At 25.3% G+C, this 24,156-nt stretch overlaps 1 protein-coding gene across 4 annotated transcripts in view; it reads left to right on the top strand.

Annotated features, from left to right (window-relative positions):
- The window catches only part of LOC129981059 (high affinity cationic amino acid transporter 1-like), a 43,753-nt gene extending 19,936 nt beyond the window's left edge, over positions 1-23,817 (top strand). The window contains exons 2-15 of one of the 4 annotated variants that reach the window (XM_056091690.1): positions 894-942; positions 3,619-3,762; positions 4,965-5,084; positions 6,211-6,339; positions 7,113-7,268; positions 9,249-9,506; positions 10,653-10,875; positions 12,304-12,443; positions 12,575-12,677; positions 13,467-13,544; positions 15,220-15,464; positions 16,850-17,016; positions 18,724-18,832; positions 21,294-23,817. In XM_056091690.1, coding sequence (XP_055947665.1) covers positions 894-942; positions 3,619-3,762; positions 4,965-5,084; positions 6,211-6,339; positions 7,113-7,268; positions 9,249-9,506; positions 10,653-10,875; positions 12,304-12,443; positions 12,575-12,677; positions 13,467-13,544; positions 15,220-15,464; positions 16,850-17,016; positions 18,724-18,832; positions 21,294-21,451 — 2,079 coding nt within the window. In that variant the 3' untranslated portion in view covers positions 21,452-23,817. Of the gene's footprint in view, positions 1-893; positions 943-3,325; positions 3,495-3,618; positions 3,763-4,964; positions 5,085-6,210; positions 6,340-7,112; positions 7,269-9,248; positions 9,507-10,652; positions 10,876-12,303; positions 12,444-12,574; positions 12,678-13,466; positions 13,545-15,219; positions 15,465-16,849; positions 17,017-18,723; positions 18,833-21,293 lie in introns of those variants that run through there. The other 3 variants (XM_056091691.1, XM_056091692.1, XM_056091693.1) reach the window with 3 other exon arrangements.
- The last annotated feature ends 339 nt before the right edge of the window (positions 23,818-24,156 follow it).

Here is a 24,156-nt window from a genome sequence, read left to right as displayed (position 1 = left end):
AGTGGTTTTTCCCATGTTCAATTTCAATTAGCTTTTGTTTATGACCTTAAACGAGCCATAGAATAGGATTTTATTTGCAATTTTACAACAACAACAAATAAATAAATAAATAAATAAAATAAAATGCCGATTGAAACTCGGTTTTCCAGGTACTTCATTCCTAATTTGCGTTTTATATTTGTCTGCAAGTCAAAATTTGAGCTCTGAATGTTGACTGTACCTTTGATTTTTAATGGCAATTTTATCGAGATAATTTTATGTTAGTTTATTGAATTTTATTCTTTTATATTTTAATTAACTGGTTAGTGATATTATTGAACATGTGGAACAAGACAGAAACCAGTTTCGCCAATGTCATTTAAAACCCAAGAATTGTTAACAAGGATTTTTTCAGATATATTGAGCGAGTTAACATGCTTAACAATTAAACCTTATTTATTGTGTAATATTTTACTCTGACTAATTTTTTTTTAAATTTCGTTTAACAGTAATAAAATTTTATAATTTAAAAGTAATTTTATATTTAATAACTAAATAGAACCGAATGTAAGTTTTTTTAAAGATTTAATGATGCTATTCTGAAAAAAAAATAATTTAGGATAGTATTTTGAATATCATCAATTAACATGTAATATCTATCACCTATCGCACTTTTGCCAGAAAAAAATATAATTGGATTTTTTTCAGTAATTTAAGAATAATTCTATTTTTTCACATTCGGTGAAAGTCCATTAATTATGAGACCCTGTGTTCATAACAAATATAAGAAAACATAAAAAATATTCCTTATCAGTTAAGAAAAACAAAAGTAGGTTTGTTGCTTGCTAAGCGATCATTCATCGTGCATGCAATATATGAATACTTGTTTAATTAATGTTTTCTTTTATTTACAGATTGATGCAAAGTTCTTAACAGACTTTAGAAGTATTATTTCAAAAATGAGTATGTTATATTACATTTATTGTTCATGTATAATTTTAATTAAAACGCCAGAGATTTTAATCACCGAAATAAAAAAAAAATAATTTTCTTAAACGGTTGTTTTTTATGATTTGGTATTTTTGTTGAAAATTTTCACATTTCATATTAGCTGACGATACTGTACAATAATTCCACGATGTAATTTTTGAATACTTTTGGGATGAGGATTTAAGAGAGAATGAATTTTATGTTACGAAATAAAAGCATAAATGATTGAAAATTTGTAGGTTCATTTGCATAATATATTTTCTTTTTATAATATATATAGTCTTTCTTTTACTATGCAATGTTTAGAACATTGAGCAACTGTGTACAGATGTACAATGTGTTTGTGCTAATAAGATAATTTATTCCCAGTAAATGTGATCGGAGATAACTTCATCGAATTGTACACCTTCAAATCATTACTTAAACAATTTAAAACATGTTGTTTTCTAGAACAATGTTTTCGGGAAGAAACATTTATGTTGTTTTGGAAGTAGGTTTAATTTGAAGTGATTGATGTCTCATTTTGAAGCAACAATAAAGCATTTTTATAAATCCAATTTATTTTAAAACGGTAATCAAATGGTGATGAAGACATTTAAGTTGGCATTCATATATGAAAAACATTCGGTGGAATGACGATTTGAACCTACGATTTTCCCACATTGAAACTGAAACAATATTATTAAATCCCCGTGAACTTTGACCATTTGAGAAAAAGTGTTTTTAAGTACAAGTAGTTTAAAGTTAATTTTTTTCATGCATCACACAATGAATTTTTTTGATAATAATAAAAAGGAATTGCCACCTTGATTATATAGAATGTAATGAAGGAAAAAGTGAATGAGAAAAGTCCATCGAAATAAATATGAAATTAATGATTACACACCGATATTAAAGTTAAAATTTTTTTTAACTGCTTCTAATTTGTAAGAAATTTTTTTCAGGATCTATCTGTTTATAATCTAAAATCTCATGCTCCCCGAAATGGGTTCGTGCCATTATGGAATATTCATTTAATCATTTTCCATTAGTTAACAGATGACGTTTCGATTCTTAACCGAACTAAGTGTGGTGGAATGGGTCTTTTCGATTTTTAGAAATTTGTTCCAACATGTTCAGCAGTCTCTACTCTGCTCCTATTGGCTTAAAATATTGTACGGTATCTTTACACTGTTTTTCGATGTTGTGAGTATCAGGAAGATATTGCAACCATGCTGTTGAACTTTTTGTGCTAATTGCTCAAAAAGTCCAACTGCGCTTCGCCAAAAACTAATTTGCCGTCATTAGCACCTCGCATTATGAAGCTCTTTTATTAAATTGGCAGATTTAGTTTTCATATTTCAACACATTTTTGACTTAATATTTAAATGATTCTTTTTGATTATTTGCATTTTAATAACTTTCTGAAAATGTATTTGTTTTAATTTATCCGTTATAACACCAAACTACCTAGGATCCAAGTTTGTACAGAATATTATTAAAATAAACTTTGGAGTTTATAAATATTTTAATAACGAAATAAGCACAATGAAACATGTAGTCATCTGACCAATTATACCTGATAAATTGTTACTATTAGCTTGATATTTTATAATTCAAAGAATTTATAATTTTATCTTATGCTTATTTACGGGTTTCGCTACTTGTTATCAATTGTCCATCAGCTTTTTTCCTGAATTAAAGAAGTCTTTTTTTACGACATTGCAGCGCGGGCCCCTTTCTTTTTTCTCATATATTTATATAACCTTAATTTCTTTTCTAATTCACCAACAAAAAAAAATCTCTCTTCGAGAAAATTTTTTTATGAATAGCTATTCCTTCATGCAAAAATTAAATATCCTTTGCTTCCCTTTCTAAAATTAAAAAGCTATGTTGAAATTCATTTCATTCTGAAGTGATGGGGCAAAGTTCTCATTCAATCAACGGACTACAGTAATTTTAACTCTGTAGCCATTGTCAAATTCTCGAAATGCTAATGTGTTTCTTTTTATTTCAAATAGTTTATTAAACTATGTAGCTCGGTTTCAAACGCTCCTTTCCTGCACTGCTTGGAAATAACATGGCCATCTTCTAATCTTCATTATTTTCTAAATAGAACTATTCGATTTTTGCTCATTATGCAATGAATTATTCTAAATAAAATGCATAAGGGATAAATTATGAAGATAAAATGATCATTCTTCCTTGACCAAGATCGCCGAAAGGGCCTATATTGCTTTCTTTTGAAAGTGTAGATATTCTCATTTAGTCATTATGTTGTGTAGGCGACCTCTTTAAAAAATTTGGCAAAAAGTGAAGTGAAGTGAATTGTTGCATTGTTGACGTAAATAAAAAAATTCCCGAAGGAAGTTTGGATCATCCCTCGACTTGTCTCTCAAGCGAGTGAACAAGTTTGGATTAATTCCTGCTGTCTTTGTTGGATATGTTATGAAATATATTAATTGTTTAATTTACTAAATAAGTTTTGTGTTCTAATCCATCAAACTATCATCAACGTTTTATAAATGATTTAAATTATTTTTATGGTAGGATATGCTGAAATGTTTTGAAAGTTACTGATTATATTTTTTATAATTAGTGCGAGACGGGACAGGTTTGAATCGATTGTAATTTGTGTTAGTTTCAAACAAATTATTTTTCTTTTTGCAGCGCGTTGTGGAAAAGCTTGTAAGGATAATATGTCTTTGAATTCCATGTACAAAGCATTTACACGAAGGAAATACATCCCTGACGAAAGTTTGACCAAAACAGAGCTTGATCGTTGTTTATCAACATTTGACTTAACATTTTTAGGTAAGATCTATTTAATTTTTCCAGTTTCATATGACATTGTAAAATTGATTCATAAATAATTTTTACTAAGACTTTTATAAGAGATTTCATATTATCAATACAAATTGAAACTAATTCATGTGTTAAAAAATTATTTCTGCTCGTCTAGGTTCCATTTTTATCAATGAAATGTTGAGTATATTAATAAAAAAACATTATAATAAAAATAATAGAATTACTTTCATGTATCAAATATATTAATGTTTTTTTTTTCTTCTTCTAATTAGAGGAAAACATAATATGCTATAAGGAATAAAATAAAATAGTTTTAAGACTATTAATTAGAGACTAATAATTTTCCTTATTAGTTATTATAGATTCTATTCTAGATTTTTACTTTATAACTATAGCACTTATAATATTATTTTAATTTACTTATGAGAGAATTGTTAGTAATTAAAAGTTTTTGTTAGTAATCTAAATCAAGGGCTGCTGAATTGTTTTGGAAAATTATTTAAACAAAAAAGGTATTTAAATTGTGTTTAAATTCTTCTTTCCATTGATAATAGTAATTATTAATGTAATTATGATTTTAATGAATGTTTATAACCAAACTTTTGTTGCTAACCATAATTTTATAGCTTAATTTTTAATTTATGTAAGCTGATCATAAATAAAATATTGCTTATTTGTATAATGAATATAGACATAACTTTAGTTATTTATATTTTATTTTTTGTCTACAACTTATTAACTAACAGAGGACTGGTGAATACTTTTAGTACATTGTGTCATGTCAGTTTTTGTGTGGTATTTTGTATTTGTATAGTAGGTTTTGTAGAGAAATTGGGAGAAAAGCATAATGCTGTAAAGATAAAAATGACTGAAATGTAAAAAATAATAATTTTGTTATGTGATATATAAAGTGATATTATTCCAATTTTCATAATAATTATTCAAAAATTGAGTTTAATGCTACTTTTTGGTAATGATTGTTTTTTTGTTTTTTTTTTTTTTGGTTGACTACTTTTTGGTTTTAAGTAATGATTAATAGATAACATTGATATTTATATGTTGAAGAAATTCTTTTAATATCATTCTTTGATGAAATTTTAATAAAGTATTATTTTTAAAAGAATCTGCAATTATAAGATATTATTATTTCTCTAAACTATATAAAAAATTTTGTCTACTGAAAATTTTTGTATTATTTTTTTAAACAGGTGTTGGAAGTACTCTTGGCCTGGGTATTTACATTTTAGTTGGTCAGATTGCAAGCTCCATATCTGGACCTGCTGTTGCTCTTTCATATTTCATTGCTGCTGTTGCATCTATTTTTGCTGGTAAGTTGCTATCATAATGTTGAATAAATAAATCCTTTTTTTACCATTACATTTTTTTTAAATATAAAAAAATTTCCTTTATGTATGTGTATATAGTGCAGTTTTACATTTTTGAATAAAGAAAATAGAAATTCATTTTAAATTGGTTTAATTTCTTAGAACAATTAGAAAAAAAAAGTAAAATTGTAAAAATCCTGTATGAAATTTATCTTAACTATATATTTTTCATAGAAATATTAATGAATATTGATATAAAATATCATTTTAAAAGAAAATGAATAATATTACTATTAATTAATTTTTTGCATATGCTTGTCTTTTTGAATGCCCAAATTTTTTATGATTGCATTTGTAAATATCAAAAACTTTTTTAAATCAAATTGTGATTTGCTTCCTAATATAATTTTAAAATATAAAAGCTCAATTTATTTTGATCTACTTTTAAGTATTGATCTTGCAGTATTTTTTTTTATTTATTTATGTTGTTTTGAAAATATTAACATTTTTTGCCATTTTATCTTTTCCATAAAATTGTTAAAAAAAAAACATTGCACAACTTTCCCCTAAATTGATACAAACATTTTTCATAAAAAAATATCTAAAAAAGAAAAAAACTTTTAAAAGCATTTCATGAAAAAATTTAAAAATATATTTACAAAATCATATTTAAATTGGTGTGATAAAATCAATACTTTCTTGAAGAAATGTCTTGGAGAAATTTCTTGCTCCAAAACTTTCTATGTTATAAATATCTAACCAAACGAAATTTCATTTTCATTTATTGATTTCCAATTTTTGATTATAATAGATATATTGAATTTGTAACATTTTCTTTTCTGAATTTTTCTGAGATATTCTTTGATATATAAGTATATATTTTGTACTATGACAGGATTATTTTTTTTTTTTAAATCTCATAAAGAAATAGATATATTGAATTTGTAACATTGTTTTTTCTGAATTTTTCTGAGACATTCTTTGGTATATAAGTATATATTTTTTCCTATGACAAGATTTTTTTTAAAATCTGAATTCATTGCTTAGAAAATAATAAATAATTAAGATTAAGATAATATTAAAAAGTTAGAATTCATTTAGAACTCGTTACCTTTTGTAACATTTTCAGCCTTTTGTTATGCTGAATTTGGAGCCAGAGTTCCTAAAACTGGGTCAGCATACGTGTATAGTTATGTTACTGTTGGAGAATTCATGGCGTTCATCATAGGTTGGAATTTGGTGTTAGAATATGTGATAGGTAAGAATAACACATAATCTTTTAGTTTTGAGTTTTTATACTTGTTATTTGTTACTACATTGAATTACAGTCCTGGTGTCACATCTGAGACACTAACCAAAACCTTTATCTATATTAATTTAAATGCCTTTAAATTTCATAATGATATGAAATAGATAAAACCAAATTTAAATTTGTTACTTAATATTGAACAGGTCCTTATATCTCATATATGGGACACTACTTTTCTCAGGGGGAAAAAATGAATACCTCCAAAAATGAAATGAATTTTTAAATACTTTTAAAACAAGTTGTACTATATTTAAAATTGAATACTTTAAAAATTGACAAAATTTATGATTTTAAATTGGTCTCAGGATTAAGGGGAATAAGACATTTTTTTTTCTTTGTATATTAATAATTATAGCTGGGAAGCATGCATTATTTTATTGGTAATTATTGGATTCAATATAAGAATAGTTTTTTAAATTTTATAAAAGAGTCTTTTTATTTTAGGAGGGAGGACTCTTATTTTGGGACTTTATTAAACATTGTTTATATAGTTATATAATTGCTATATTATGATAAATTAACTTCCAGTTTTCTTTGTTAATTAAATTTCAATTTATTCAAAGTACTTTTTTCTTTAAAATATTTCAAAAATTTCAAAACTATACTTTTATAGTTTTTCCTATGTTTATTCATTTTACAAATAGAAAAATAAATATAAAATTGCAAATTATATGCATGTTGAGATGAGTAATCATACTGAGATTTTTTTTTTTCTTTTCTAGGTACAGCTTCAGTAGCCCGAGGCTATAGTAATTATTTGGACTCTATTTTTAATGAAACCATAGCAAGGCATTTAAATGCAACTTTGCCTATTAATCTTCCATCACTTTCATCATATCCTGACTTTTTAGCTTTTGGTATAACATTATTATTAACTGGTAAGTATACTTTAAACTGATATACAATTTTTTTCCCTCTATCTTTTTTTACGGGAGGTTTGAACTATGCAAGAAATACTTTTACCAATTGTAACAGCTTGGTATATTAGTTGAATAATATATCAACCTGTAATTATATATGTATGTGTATGCATAAATTATTAGAATTTCATTCCCTCATGGCACTAATTTATTGAATTATATATACATACCTTTATACAGTCTTGTTCTTCTTTATTATGATACATGATGGATAGGTTTATTTTTAAAGAAGGGAGACAAGAGTAGATAATTCAATAAACGGTGAGAAGATTTTTATTCTTATGTCTATTGAATTTCTAAGAGTAGATAATTCAACAGACATAAAGTGAAACAGACTTTTATACCTTGATATGAATAAAAAGAGGACATAGGGACACTTTCCTGTTCCTTCATTAATATATTTACTTTGAATTTAGTTCAACATAATTTAAGTGACAGTTGTTGTGGTGGGTAAATTAGCAGCTATTACAAATTTAGCTAATAAAAATGTTTTTACTTTTTTACAATCTTTATTTGCAGTTCTTTTATGTAGCATCTTAAATAAAAATGCAAGTTATAAATCATCATATTTTAAAGATTTTTAGCTTTGTGTTTAGATGCAACATTCTAACTTTCTTCATTAGATCCTGTTCTAGAAAATTGTAAGAAAAACTATTTTATATTTTTTGTTTTAAATATAATGATAAAAATAATAACACTATAGTATCTTACTTTAACATTTTATATTCAACGGAATCTAAAAAAAAAGCATTATATAGAATAAATTCATGCTATTAATATAGCTTTCTTATGAAATATTCATTCTTTTTCAATTCCTACTATTATCTCACATTCTCTCTATATAGTTCAAATTTTCAATTGTTAATAAAATACTTTTTATTCAACCACTGGAGTTCAAATACATTTTTTTAAACTTGTAGTGGATGACACTTGATGTTAATACAGTTTTTTTCAAATATTAATTAATTAATTAAATTTGTCCAGTAATTTATTTGGTCGCCAAATCTGTCCTCAAACTCTATTTTGCCACTTAATATTGTAATTCTGTCATATGTATGTACATATTTATATTAATTGTAATTATTTAATAAAAAGTAACTAAATTTTTTTTTTACCTATGTAGGAATTGATTTAAATTTTTTTATATATATTACTTGTTTCATATCAATACATAATAATATTGTTTTGTTTCAATATTAGATTGATATTATTTGTTAAAATTTTGGGCATTAATAAATAAAACTTATAGTTTTTTTTTGTTTGTTTGTTAAAAGACAATTATTACATCGCTTTTTTGACATTTTAATAAACTAATATGGTGAATTTACACTTATTTAATTAAAATATGCAAATTGCTATTATTGGTACTGTTAATTATCTAACATTTACTAGCTTAAATATATTCTTGATCTTTATGCTCATTTTTCAATATTTCTAAGAATTATTTTGACTTTTAAATACTATTAATTGGCCTTAAATACTTTTAATCTTTTGAATTCGTTTAAAGCTATAAGTTTTGTGTTGGATATTTTATGTGCGATATTATATTGTTCAAATAAATAAATAAATATAACCAAGATTTTTTAGTGAAAACAATTGAAATTTTGGGAAATGGACAATAAGGTATAATAAATGCTATGTTATTTTTATAAGGAGATATAAAGGGATAAAATTTGGTTATTACTAAGAGCTTTGTAATGATGGAAGGGGAAAAAATTCATTAAATTGAATTCAAAAATTGGAAGCAATTTCTATTAGTTCAATAATATTATGTTATGTATTTTGATGTGCTAAAAATTACCATATTTGTTATTGTAAATTTCATTTTTTTTAAACCTGTACTTCACATTTCATTTATTTGAAAATTGTATTTATAATAAAAATATATTACTAATTTATTCAATGATACAATTTATTATCATATAATTTTTTTTATAGTGATGCTGTCAATGGGTGTCAGAGGATCTTCTGTCTTTAACAATGTGTGCACAGTGTTAAACTTGTTAGTTGTAACTTATGCTGTGATAGTTGGTTTATTCAAGGTAGATATTCATAACTGGAAATTAACTCCTGAAGAATTACCAAGTAAAGATTTTGGGACAGGAGGTTACTTCCCTTATGGGTTCCGAGGAGTAATGTCCGGTGCAGCAACCTGTTTTTATGGATATGTAGGATTTGATTGTATTGCTACTACAGGTGAGTATCTTTTTTTGAAAGTTAACATTTAAAAGTGTTCTTAATTGCTTAGAAAATCATTTTTGATTACTTGAAATCATTTAAGTAGCATTTTATTTCTTGTAAGAAATTAAAAAAAAAGAGTACTTAAAATATAATTTAAAAAATTTGTATGGTGTATGTCTTATATGATTATTAAATAAAGTTGTCAAATTGCATTGTATGAGTTTTAATTTGCAATTATCTCCTTTTTGTGATTATCTGGTTATATATATTATTCAAAATAGTATCCCATAACTTATGATTAAATGTTTGATACATTTGAGATACAATGCATCACAAAAATTTTTAGAACAAAAAGAAAACACTAGGATAAAGCAGTAATATAAGATTAGAATTTTCAATAGATAAAATGTAATTGAAAAATAAATGAATACATTAAAATAGTGTCTTAAAATATTATTATTACTCATTTATATATATGCAAGCATGTAGATACACAGATATAAAAAAATGGGAAGATTTTGAAGTTTAGGAAATTTGATTAGTCATAGAATTAAAGTTTTTCTAACATATAAATATTTAAGAAAATATTTTTATATTGTATATGTATTTAAGAATTTAATGGTCAGAACTCAATTCTTTTTATTCACTGGTTTTTCTGGATAAAGATTTGGAATAAATCTAATTCATTATTTTATTATATGTGCTATTAGGAACACACATACTTATATTTTTAGGAACATTAGAATTTCTCTGAAAGTAGGGCATTTTAATTCAGAAATAATCTGACAACAGTGAATTATTTTCACATTTTATTAAAAAAAAAGATTGGAAAAATTTTGCAATTTGTGTTTTGTCCTCGGTTTTTTTTTTTTTAAATTTAATATTGCTTTTGAGTATGTCATATTTCTGATATATGCATGCATATTTTATATTCTGATTTATAATTTTTGACATGAATGTGATGACTTGTTTGCTGTGGTTAAAAATGAAATTGATTTTTGCCATCTCTGCTGATATGCAAATAATATAAACAACATTGAATGAATAGAGACAGAAAAAAATGTCTAATTAGAGACAAAGCAATTACTTTACAGCTAATTTTTTTCCATTGCAATTGTAAACTTAGTAAAGTTCTTTTCAAATGAACTGATGAATTTGCAGGTGAAGAAGCTAGGAATCCACAAAGATCAATTCCAATAGCTATCATTGGCTCATTGATGATAGTATTTGCAGCATATTTTAGCATATCATCCATCCAAACTTTGATGTGGCCATATTATGCTCAAGATGTAGCGGCTCCTTTACCATATGTTTTTCAAATGGTTGGCTATCCAGTAGCCAAATGGGTCATAACTATTGGAGCATTGGCTGGACTATCTACGAGGTATTCTAAAATTTCATAAATATTATCTGTAAAAAACTTTCAGATTATGAAATGTTATCCATAATTTAAAAATCTGCTTCTAATTACAAAAGAAAAATTTTATAGAATGAAGAGAAACAGAACCTTATAGTATGCTTTCCAAATTCAATGAATCTTTATTAATTTTTTTCACTGAACTTGAATTATGGTTTTGATATAGAAGTTACCAGCGTATGGCCATTCGGAAATTAATCTTTCACCCCCCCCCAATTTGAATGATTAATTTATTAATCTTCTAGTTCTTCAAAAGGATTCAGCAGAAAATGCTTCTTAGGGAAGAAGTGTTTCTTATATAGGATTTCCAAAGCATTCACATTTTAAAGTTTTCTGGGCTTAATCAAATTTTGATGCGAAGTTTTGATTTACAATTTTATATTTATATTTTTTAAGTCCGGTATTATAATTTTTTTAAAACTTAAATTAGTGACACAATTGTTCTTTTAAGTGCTGTGAAATTTCACCTAACAAACATAATTTGTTCTCAAATCTTGCTCGTAATTTGAGACACTTTTTAAGTGAAACAATTTTTTCCATAGAGACTCATGTAAAATAGAACGATGCATTCCATTCTGAAAAAGTATTCAAGCAAATTTATAATAATATAATTTATTATTTATAATGTATGCTTTTTTTACAAGAACTTTGTATAAAGACATTTGTCTTTGAATACACTTCAGAATTTGGCTAAAAAGAGAAACGGTATTAACATTAAATGAATTTGTGCAGTGCATAGTTACTATTTTATCTTATGATTTTTCTCAACATAATATGCAACAATTCCCCATATTTTCCGCATTTCCCTTGTTTTGTTTGAAGGTTGTTGCTCTGTTGCTTCTACTATTTTCTCTGTTGATGAAATCTCTTCAGCAGCATTTTGTTGTGATATAGAATGCAGCTCCATGAGCTGTTTGGAGTCCTAGGAGGTTCTACTAGCTTATGGCCATTCACCTACACTCTTGGCTTCAGACGAAATCTCATTGATTAAGGCTGTACAGGCTCTTGCTCAAACCCCTTAGAGTCACGTTCAACAATGCTATCCAGCCAAAACGTCTTCCATGTAGATATAATGCTTCTCTTCAAACAAGTGTTTAACATGGACTGATGTGATGTCATGGGGGTCTGTTCAACACTCGATCTGTGAAACATCATTCATTAAGCGAGTCCCTTTTTTACATTCTATTTTGCACATTATACAAGCATTCATTATGTGAGGTGTTTGTTAACTGATGTTTGACTGTACTAATTTAGATCTGTTTGGGCAAATGCCAAAATTCTTTCTGTTATAGTTTCACAATTTTTTTAACACAATTGCTTTTGGGTTTAATAATTTTTGAATAAATTATACTTTTGCTTCTTTGAATAATTAATTACATGTTTTTAAAATTTTAGCCTTCTTGGTGGAATGTTTCCTCTACCTAGGATTTTATATGCTATGGCTCATGATGGTTTGATTTTCAAGTTTTTAGCCAAAACACATCCTAAATATAAAACACCTATGATTGCAACTTACATTAGTGGAGTTTTTACTGGTAAGAAGTTATTACCAAATTTTATTATTTTTAAATTATTTTTTTACTAATGTCAGATGTTTTACATAAATGTATAAGTTATGTTTAATTCAGAATTAATAGGAATATTATTTGTTTTTTTTTTTTTTTAGGTTGCATGGCAATGATGTTTGATGTTAAGACACTTGCTAACATGATGTCTATTGGCACATTATTGGCTTACACCTTGGTTGCTGTATCTGTTTTAATTTTACGGTTAGTTTCAAACTGATGACAGAAATTTAATAATAGAGTCTAATTTATTGAACTCTTAATAACTTGTTTCTAAGAGTTCTTTTTTTAAACAGTTTTTTCTTACTTTAAAGAGAACTTACATTGATAAAAGAATTCCTTTAAAAATTTTTATTTTTAATTATTAATTATTTGTTGAATATATACATGAAAAACAGAAAATAAAAATTAACTGAAAAATTTCTTTGTGAGCATTTATTGATGAGCTTCTGCAGCCATAACCTTCTGGATGGTCCAGGAGCTGTAACAGCAATTTTTTTTTTTTCCCTTCCTTTATATAAGAAATTTGTATAACTGTTGTTCTAGTATTGCAATTTTATTTTCTCTCCTTAAAGATTTTTATCTGTTGTATACTTTAATCACTATTTTTATCATTTTACTCTTCTACTTGAATGAATCATCATTTTTGTGCAGTGGTTTTTGGTATTGCTAAATAAGAAAGACAAGTATAAATAATTCCATTGTGATGGGTTGATAAGATCTCGTCATCCTTTGATTTGAAAAGAAATATTTGTCTTTTTATATATTTATTTTCTTCTCAAATCACAATGGATTCATAATCTGAGAGTTAAGAAAGTATTTTTTTTTAAAAATTTCTATCTAATACATGAGTATGGAGAAATCTCATTTAAAAAAACTTATTTTCTAATCTGTTTGATTTTTGTATCTCAAATTTTTTGAAAATATATAAGCTGTGGCATTGCAATTTTAATTTATATTATATTTATGTCTAAATTCTGGAATTTTTTACAGGTATCGTGTTGATGAGGAGGTTATACCGATGTCTGCATTACTTATAAACAATAGAAAATTGTCTGGTTCTACAACTGAGTAAGTAGGGGAAAGTACTGTTTTCGTTAAATGTTATAAATCAGATAAATGCAATATTTTAAACAAGTTCCATTAGTTTTGTCAAAATAAGCATAGTATTTTAAACTGTTCTTAATTATCACAATCTTTTTATTTCCAGGTTTGTGATGTTTTGCTAATAAACTAAAATTTCTTTTTGCTTGCCTTAAAATGATTTTAGAATTTTATTAATATAATATAATCTAATATAAAAAGAATTTTCATAGTTAATTTAATTAAAATAAATTTTGATAATTTAAATTAAATTTATGTAAAAACCTATTTTTAATAACTTGGCATAAAGGTGAATAAATTTGCAAGCAAAATAAATGACATTGTTCAAGATGAAAATATTCATGACTTTGATTGATAAAAAAAAAAAGTCGATTATTTAATAATTTTCTCTCTATCTTCACTATAATCTTCCTTACTTTGAAGTACTTGTGAGCAAAATTTGAATTTCTTATCAGAAGTAAAAGCTATTGCAAATAAAAATCAGCAGCAGATAACTGTATTATGTGAACATCATTTGGGAGGAAGTAGAAGTATATTTAATATTAGCACTCAAGGAATACTAGTGCATATGAAATAAACACATTAATATGTGTGTTGTGTGTGTAATGATATTTTAAAATTTAATTATACTTAATTTCTTAACTTTCAGTTTAATTAAGCCCATATCAAAGTCATTCTAAAATATTCTCTTATTTCCTGATCCCATTCCTCTTTTTGTAAATTAATTCGAGAGAAGCTTTGAAAAAATGCTTACATTTGCACTTTCACATGCTCCATGTGAAGTGATAGTAAAATGTCCAGAATGCACATTCTTTTAAAAGATTACTGTGTTTGCCTTATCAGAATCGATATGTGTGAGAAATCCCTATCAGAATCTTAATAGTATATAAGCATTGTGAAATTTTTTTTTTCCTATCAATATTTTATGTTATATAAGACCAGGGATAATTTATTTCTCACTCTTCTATGCTCATCTACTCTAGTGCCGTGCTATGAGCAGATGTGTCTTGTCCGCTCTGCTTGTACATAAACCTGCCTCCCGGCTTACAATAAATATGAACTTTAAAATCGAAAGTCTCTTCACTGTCTTTGAAACTGCCTTCTGCTTCAAAAATTATTCTTACATTATATATATATATATATACATATATAGTTTTTAATTTTAATGTAAAAATACCTTTATAGTAAATATTATAATACACAAGTTTCTCTTGTCATCTACAGCTTTATATTGAATTCAAATGAAAATATTGATTGCTTCAAAAACTATTTTTTGTAAAATTATGATAATTTTTAAAGAATAATACAAAAATTTTTTTAAAAGAAATTTGGAGTTAAATAAATAATTTAAAATATTTGTGATATTTTCATTCGAAGGGAATCCCATACTGATAATAAAAGTTTTTTTTCTATATATGGAAACACAATTTTTAATTAATATAAGATTAATTATTTAATTGTTACAGAACATTTGTAGAAACCTTTTTTCTGTTTCATAGTATCCTTAAGCAGAATTACAAAAAAATTTATTCAAAAGTTCGTTTGTAGCATATACAAGCTTCTTTGCTTTTTTCTATGTTTACTTATTTAAAATATGAAGAAATTATAAATAATTAATTTTGTAAATTTTATATTTTTTCAGTTATGATGCATTTGAATCTTCATCAATTGATGCCAGTTCATCAACACTTACCGATAATCCATATTATATTAGGAAAATGGCAAAGAAAATCATGAGTGCTATTACATCCTCCACAAGCACCATGCTCCAGTCTACTCAGCATTATTCTTATAGAGATATTTTTGAACAAATATTTAATCGAGAAAATATTGAAGTTCAAACAAAGTTATCATCACGGGTCAGCATGTGGATTATTACAGCCATTGGTATTTGTTTTATAGTTTTATTTCTTCAGATTTTTATAAATTTTGTGTATTGCTTGATGACTTTCTCACAAAAATTATTTGAGAAATTAATTATTCTGAAAAAGCAGTATGAAATTATGTTAATTGGAAATATTCAATAACTTTTGAGAACTGTACAATAAGCACAATTTGAATTATACAGAAGGCATATTGGCAAGTTTTTTGTAAAATTGCCTTAGATACATGAGACAATTGTTTTGTTATTGAGAATAAATTTTCTTTAAATTTCAAAAAAAAAAAAAAAAAAAAAAAAAAAAATGTATGCTTTGTAAGACAAATAAAAAACATTTAATAAAATCTTAAAGTAAAATCTTACTAGAATCACAACACCCATCATTTCCTTATTATATTATTAGCATATATTCAAAATTTTTTTGCCTAAATTTTCATTATTCAGTTAGTTTATTTTTATTTCTTGAGCACTTCCAAATTCATTACCTAAATTTTGAGTTAAAAAAAAATCATTGCTTGAATTCTTTTTTACAAAAAAAGTGTCTTTTAGAAATAATTAAAAATATTTCACTTTTTATACATGCTTCCTTCAAAATTCCAAATTCTCTTGAAGTTAGAAATTCATGTAAATATTCTAAATCATGAAATAGCTTTAAAAGCTAATTTTTAAGCTGATATATATATATATATATATATATATATATATATATATATATATATATATATATATATATATATATATATATATATAAAAGAATAATCTTCATGATTATTTCCTTTATAATAATTTTAAGATCATACTAATTTATTATTACAAATCAATTGACTATTGTTCGTAATGTAAATAAAATATTTATTACAGAAAGTACATAAAATATTTAATTATTCAGTTGTTTTCAATTGCCATGAATATTTTAGTGAGCTGAAATGTACAGTGGATATTCCTCTAGATTAATTTTTTTTGTTAGATCAATTACAAACATATTTAACAGTGAATGTGTTTTTAACATTTCATTATTCAGTTGGAAAGGCAGCTATATTAAGTATGGTTCAGTGAAGTTCATATAGTTCAAAAATGACATTTGTGTATCAAACACAAAAAGCATAATATAAATCATTAAAGATAAAATCCAAATTTATCTTATGAAATGTATGTTTATAATGTATAATTTGATAATATAAATATACAAGAAACTAATTTTTAAAATGATATTTAATGAATTTTCTTTAAAGAAATATATTTTAAAATGTTTTTATTTCGATATATTTTGATTCATTTTTATTCATCAATAATTGTACAGATTTTTTTTTTTTGGGGGGGGGCTCATATAGTAAAATTGTATTTTTATGTAGATGATAATAAGAGCATTGAAAATTTACAAATATACTTTTAGGTGGTTTCCTCATCATTTTGGATGTTTTGTTAACGGTTTTAGAAGATGACCTATATGTAATGGATCCTGGAGCATGGTTTTCTGTTGGAAGTATGTTCGTTATTGTTGTCATTTTGACAGTTGCATTAGCACGGCAGCCTTCGGACAATAAGAAACTCTCTTTTAAGGTAAGTAGTATAGTTGTTATCTTATAGTATATGTATTATTTTATTAACTTGCAGTCTCTTGGAAAAGGGCCATCAGATTATTTTGTATCAGTTATTATAATTTAGCATTTCATCTCTGACTAAGTGACATTGTTAGAAAAGATATCATAATCAATAGCTCTCTTTTCTTTCTGCATAATGTCGTTAAATAATACACAGTTTCCTTTTGAAAAGTTTAGTTTAGTTAAATTTCACCATTGCTATCTACTAAACAATGCTTTCCTTTCATCAAACTCGCTTGTTGCTTCAACATTTTGATCAGAGAATATCTTCAACTCTAGGAAAGGAAAAAAATTCTTTTAAATTGTGGGGAACAATAGCAAATCGAAACATTTTTTGTTTGTAAAGAGAACAAATTTATCGATTGGAGATTTCAATTTAAGTAAATTTTACTTAAGAGATAAAAATAAATAATTATTTAAAAAAGCTTATTCTATATACTACTTTTTAAGGTAAGAATATTTATCATGTTAATAAATCTGTCTAAATAAATCTTTATATTCTTCTAAAATTTATTAATATGATTTATAAAACTCATCTAAAATTGTTATGTTTTAAAAAAAATTCTTCCATTTGTATTATTATTAAAAAAAATATGAATGAGCAGAGGAATAAAGGCTATATTATGTGGCAGAATTTACAGTATAGAAAATTAAATTCTCAATAAATTTTTTGGTATAAATCTTACTTGTCTTATCTACATTCTTAGTTGAGTGAGTTAAAGGTTGAGAGCTATTTAGAGAAGTAAAGCTCAATAAACTTTTTTGCAGATTTCTTCTTGCCTTTTGTGTGTACAGTAAAAATACGTATACATAGCAGTTTAATTAATCTATTGAATGAAGAATGCACCCCATGTAAAGAAACTAGATTATGATAACAATCATTATAATAATTGAAATAAGATGCACAGGCAGGCTGATTGCTATCTATAATCACAAATTTACTTACTAGATAAGAAAACACATTATCATCAGTGCCTTTCATTTCTCCCTTTTATACTTAATGTTAGTTTAGAATGTCCAAATGCTTAGATACTATGAGAACTCTCTTGTTCTAGCAGAATGCTCTTTCCATTTATTCATTTTGGTAACTTCTAGTTTATCCTAGAAACTTACAATTAAAGTTACTAGTATTCTATAATGGGTTGTCATCTAGTAGAAAAATTGGCATAATTCAGTAACTTTGAATGAATTTAGATTTTTTATTCTTTTATTAAATTAAAATTTCACTTGATTTCTAAATGGATAAATGATTTCTTAGCTTAAAAATCGAAAATATAAACCAATTTAGTCAATTTTTAATTTTTTTAGGGTAAGATCTCCAATCTACAAATTTGAAATGATTTTTTTACCCCGCCTCACTCACCTGAGCCATGGCTTAATTACTGCAGTAATAGTTATGGCTCAATCTATATGACACATTAGCACAGGCAGGGATCCCCCACCCGAAATGCCATTTGTATCATGTTGGAATTTTTCTCTTGATGAGTTTGTAATAGGGATGATCTGTAACTTTTGTTGAATGGATGTTTTGAAAGTTGTTGATTACTTTGTACTTTATTTTAGACCATGCATTTTTTCATGGGAATTGTTTTTGTTAATGTTGACTGCATTTTACTGGAAGAAATTTTATTTTCTAATTGCTTTTTTGAATTTGTTTTCTTTTTAGGTACCTTGGGTGCCATTTATTCCCATACTGAGTGTATTTGTGAATATCAATCTCATGCTTAAGTTATCTATAGATACCTGGTATCGATTCTTGTATTGGATGATTGCTGGTAAGTTAATGTGCTAAATGCTTCAAAAATTCGTTATAAAAATGTGAAAATAAGAAATCACTTTTTTCTTATATTAGTGTAAAATATTTTTTCTGTCATTCAAGAAATTTGTTTCATTTTTTTTAATGTTAAAAACATAATTAATCTTCTAAATGGCCAATTGGGGTTTTATGTTCTTTATGTTGAATATAAAATTGGTTCACTTATGATTATATTCTTTTTATATTTAAATTTTATTAAAATTCCACAAATAAAATATGTAACTTTTTAAAAAATATATAACTTTTCCTAAGAATGTTACAAATTTCATTGAATTTTTTTTTTTTCAAGTGAAAAGTTAATTTTTTAGACCTTACAGTTATAACTTTAAAAATGGTAAATATTCCCAGTAATGTACTTAATGTCTAGGCAAAGTATGCATAAACTGTGCTTTATTTCTTACATTTTATATAATTAGTGTATTGTATACTCGAGTGAAATAAACAAATGCTTTTTCTGCAAAATATTAAATAAAATATAGATTATTGAAATAAAGAATATTGTTTTTTAATCCTTTTTAATAAAGAAGAATTTATGCTCTACTCAAGGATGTGAAGTGAAGAGGCATTGCAAAAAGACAAAAATATCAGTATTGAGCAATTTGTTTTTAAAGTATCAGCTAGAACAACATTTTGCAATCAATTAATTAAATCAACCTACTCTAGGCAAGTACCCTATTTTGATAACAAAAAAAAAAAAAAAAAAAAAATTGAGGCCAATAAATGTTTTTATTACGGAAAAATCACTTGTATATTTAAAAGCTCTAAACTGCTTACATAAATTTTCATCCTATGAGGTATTCAAGAGAAATTAAATTGGGGAATATCTCGCATGTGAGTACTTCATTCCAGATTGTTTTGTGCTTTTGCTTTATTGCTTATTTTCCAGTCTAATAACATTTTTTTTTATCTGCTTTTGTATTTCCTATACTCAAAAAGATACATAATATTTTGTTTATGCATTATTTTATTTTAAAGCTTATATTTTAAAGTCCTTTTTCGTTTAATTTTCAAGTTTAGAGGGAATTTAAAAAAATTTGGACATTTTAAAACTATTCTTAAATTCTCTTTTCTCTATTCATTAAAAAAAAAATTTTAAATCAGCCTCTAAAAAAAACACAACCTGTTTTTATTTTTTAGGATTATTTATATTATTACCAAGATTTTGACCTTTTCTTCTAGTGGTTCAAAAATAAATCTTTGAATCAAAAGAAATATGTTGGAACACTAAATTAACTTGTTCTCTCTTGGATGTGAATGGATATAAATTCGACTGATGATAAACTTAAAATTTTTATTAAAAAAATATGTCATTTAAATTGATAGGTATGTAGTCTAGAAAGCATTAATTTTTTTAGAAAGCTGATCGCTGAATGGCTTTTAACATTTATTTCTAATTTAGTAGTGGATATCCCCACAAAATAAAAATATTTGAAAAATCCAGATCACAAGGTAATTTTTTAAAATTCCTTAGATTGCTTCAGTCATGATCTCACATGAATTCTCTACAATTACATTTTTTTTGTAATGTATTATCTGATTATTATTAACTTTTTTTCAGATTATAACACTTTCTTTAATATAAAGCAATGAAAATTAGTTTTGAAAAACTGTTACAAATAAAAATTTCCAAGTAAATGTAATTATATTTCATGGGATGCTACTGAAATCCGTATCGCCTAAATTCTGTAGATTGCAAGGGTATACTGTTTTTAATTTCCATACTTTTTATCATTTTTTTTTTATTACTAAGAGCTAAACTATATTATTGTATAACCCCTATAGAAATATTTTTTCCTCTCAAAAATACTTTTATGCCTTATCAATGCAATGCATAGAAAAGATTTTAAAACAAAATGAGAGTTTGATGCTTTGTCTATGAGTCCTTTTAAAGTTGGATGATACTGTATCCACATGATTAGGCATACAGAAGTGTCAGGGACACAAAACTGATATAGACAAAGAGTATCAGGTATCAGTTTTTGAACTCGTTTGATTGGTAGTTTCCTTGACCTTAATTGTTTTTGATTGATTTATTCTATTCAGTCTGATAAAAAAATATTACATCCATATAGCCTAGTTCGCCATCCTGGCTTGATTAGTCTTGCTTATGTTCTGTTTTTGTTTAAAGCAATAATTGCTTATCCAATTTAAGCTTAACAATATTCTCTAGCTCGCATATGAAGTTCCTAATTAAATATTTTCATAATACTGATTTGTTTTAGTAACTTCTGCTTACTGTAAAGTTTGTTAGATTGTTTTGAATTTTTCTTTATATATTGTAACATATTTAAATCCTTTAAAGAATTTATTATAAACTTTAGCTTAGAAATGCTTATCACTAACGAAAACATTTATGTCAAAATTGTTGCTCTACCTTTTATATGTATGTACAAATAAATGTGTTTAATTCATTTTTATAGGTTTCCTAATATATTTTGGGTATGGTATGTGGTACAGCTCAGAACGCAAGTTGCCAGCCGGTAAGTTGCCAACTTTAATTGAAGCAACATCAGATGTAGAATCTGAGGAGGAAGTGAGGAAGTCTGAACAGTCTCCTTTATTGCCACAAAAGAGTTGATTGTGTTTGATGGGTTATACATAGTTATTCTTAAGTCAGAATGCAGCAGTTGCATAGATTGCTGTTTTGTTTTAGGCATTGCAGAAATGTGATATTGAGAACTGTATGCAAATGAACAAATTCAGGCTTTTTTTTCTCTAAGTATTAAGCATTGAATGCCAGTGTAGGATTGAAAATATATTGCTTTTCACTTCATTATATTAAATGAATGATTATTTTTTCCTGCACCTATTTGCTTTTCAACAGAAATTTTTGTTTGCATACAACATATTATTTGTGTTAGTAATTGTCAGTACACACTTTATTAATTTCTTATTTGTAAAATTTTGTTGTAAGAAAACAGAAAAATTCTTTTAAAATATTTTTTTCTGTTTCTGTTGATATACTTTTATGGCATTCCATAATGAATTGTGATCTTCTGAAAATACTATATTTGAAACAGTGATTACCTTTAAACTTGTAGATAATGTAAATAATACGTATATATTTATTTATTTTTCAAATAAATATACAAGGTGTTTGATAAAAAAAAAAATTAGAACATTCATTTCATGCAAAAATTTTTTATTTAAATGTGTTTTGAATAAGATATAATTTTATTTTAATAATTGTTTTTTTATTTTAATGATCAAGTTGGAATTTAATTCATTAGTATAATTTCTGAAAATTCATGTTCAAAGCATTTCATATACTCAAGCTTTCAAAATAAATTTATATATTTTTAATGTGATTAGGATTGAATGACTTAAATATTTGGCTGTTGTTACTATTCTTAATTTTGCAGACTTTCAAAATATTTTCCTCAAGAAAAATCGAACCAAACTGTATATTTTGTATGTCTATCATCTTTATTTATTGAGCAACATGGCTTTTATGTGAAGAATTACAAACTTATGTTTATCATTCATAATGAATGTGTTTAAAATTTGCATGCAATTGAATATCATATTGTATTTTAAGTAACTCGTTATGTTTTAAGAGATATCTATAAGAACAAATGTTCTTTGTATTGATAAGAAGGTATTTTTTAATTAATTAAAATTTGAAATTTTTAATATAAAGGAGTGTCTAATATATAATTCAATGTAACTATTTTTATATATACTGATGAAGAATAAAAATTTGTAGAATATTGTACTTTGTGTGATCATAATACAATAATATAATTGCAGTTTACTTATTATTTTTGTGATAAAAATTAATAAATGATACTGTACTTCTACATTTTTAATATTGCATATTTGTACTTTGCACATCTTTTGATTAATGGATATGTTGTTTAACTTTTTTTCCTTTTTAACTACTATTATTTGAATCTAATTCTTGAATTCAATTTTCATTCTTTTATAATATATTTTTTACGATGAAAAGTGGATTTTAAAAGGAGACATTTAATAATTCTTGATTATGAAATATTGGTTTAACATCAAATGTATATTTAGTGTATTATGTATATCTTTTATGATGTAAATAACATTTGTCCGAGAATAATCTGTATATTATTCATTACAAATTCGCGAATCTCATGGAATTTTGTGGTTCCCAATCCAATAATGATTTGAAGATTTTTATTGCAAAAATTATAGCCATGAAAAGACATATCTTTTAAAATTAAATTTGTATATATGTGCATATATTTGTATGTATCCGGTTTATGATCATTGTCTTCCATGGCATTCGGTGCTGAATTCTATGCATTAACATACTTTATAAATACTATCATTAAGTTTGGGAAAAGAACATTTTCTAAAAATAATTCTGTTGTCACATTATGACAGAGAACCTGTATGGTCTTCAAGAAAATGCTACTTGATGGTGAATTGAAAAATTGAAAAGTGTTTTGTAGCTGCATATCATATGGCATTGTCTTAGTGAGAAACATGCTGTGTAATAATGAAGGAAATGATTTCCTTCAGTTTCTACTTATAAGGAGAAGTGTGTTAGACCTACTGCACTATTACTTTTTACCTACTACACTATCTAATAGGATTTAAATTAATATTTTATTGACTTACAAAAAACATTACATTGTTATAAGGGAATGTCTTGTTCCCCTTCTCCACACATATTAATATAGAGTAATTGCATCTTCTTAAGAAATAATTGTTAATGTCTTCTTTCAAATGAAAGTAACACCTTGCTTTTTTTTGTTAGCAAATCTGTATACATATATACACATATTTGTAATTTTATAAATTGCACAGTTAACGTTTTTCTTAGCAAAAAAATTTATAAAGGTAAACTAATCTGTGTTTCTTCAGTGTGAGTTATCTTCAATGACCAATTAAAATGATTTCTTTTCATTAAAGACATTGAAAAGAATGATCAGTATTGAATAGTTTTTAAAAATATTTTCTGTGATTTTAAAGTGTTTTCTTTCATGGAAACGAACACACTTTTGTAATGCAATTTTGTTTTATAATGGAATATTTTTGGAAAATAAAGTTTTTAGAAATATTGAAGGGTTTTTGTGTATGTGCTTGTGTCTAACAGTTATATTCGATGTTTTATAAGTACAATAAGAACTAAGTTTTTATACACACAGAAAACAATCCACACTTGTGGAAATAAAATGTCCTACTTACATTTGGTTGTAGATTGTCTATTTACTGCTGACAATAGCTCTTTGATTAGATTTATATACATTGACCTTTGTTCAATTTATAAATCTGTATGGAAGGTCAGCTTATTAATACCTATAACAT

This window comes from Argiope bruennichi, chromosome 8, assembly GCF_947563725.1.
Source record: "Argiope bruennichi chromosome 8, qqArgBrue1.1, whole genome shotgun sequence".
In the NCBI taxonomy this organism is placed as follows: domain Eukaryota; kingdom Metazoa; phylum Arthropoda; class Arachnida; order Araneae; family Araneidae; genus Argiope; species Argiope bruennichi.
This window is presented reverse-complemented; position numbering and strand designations above follow the sequence as displayed.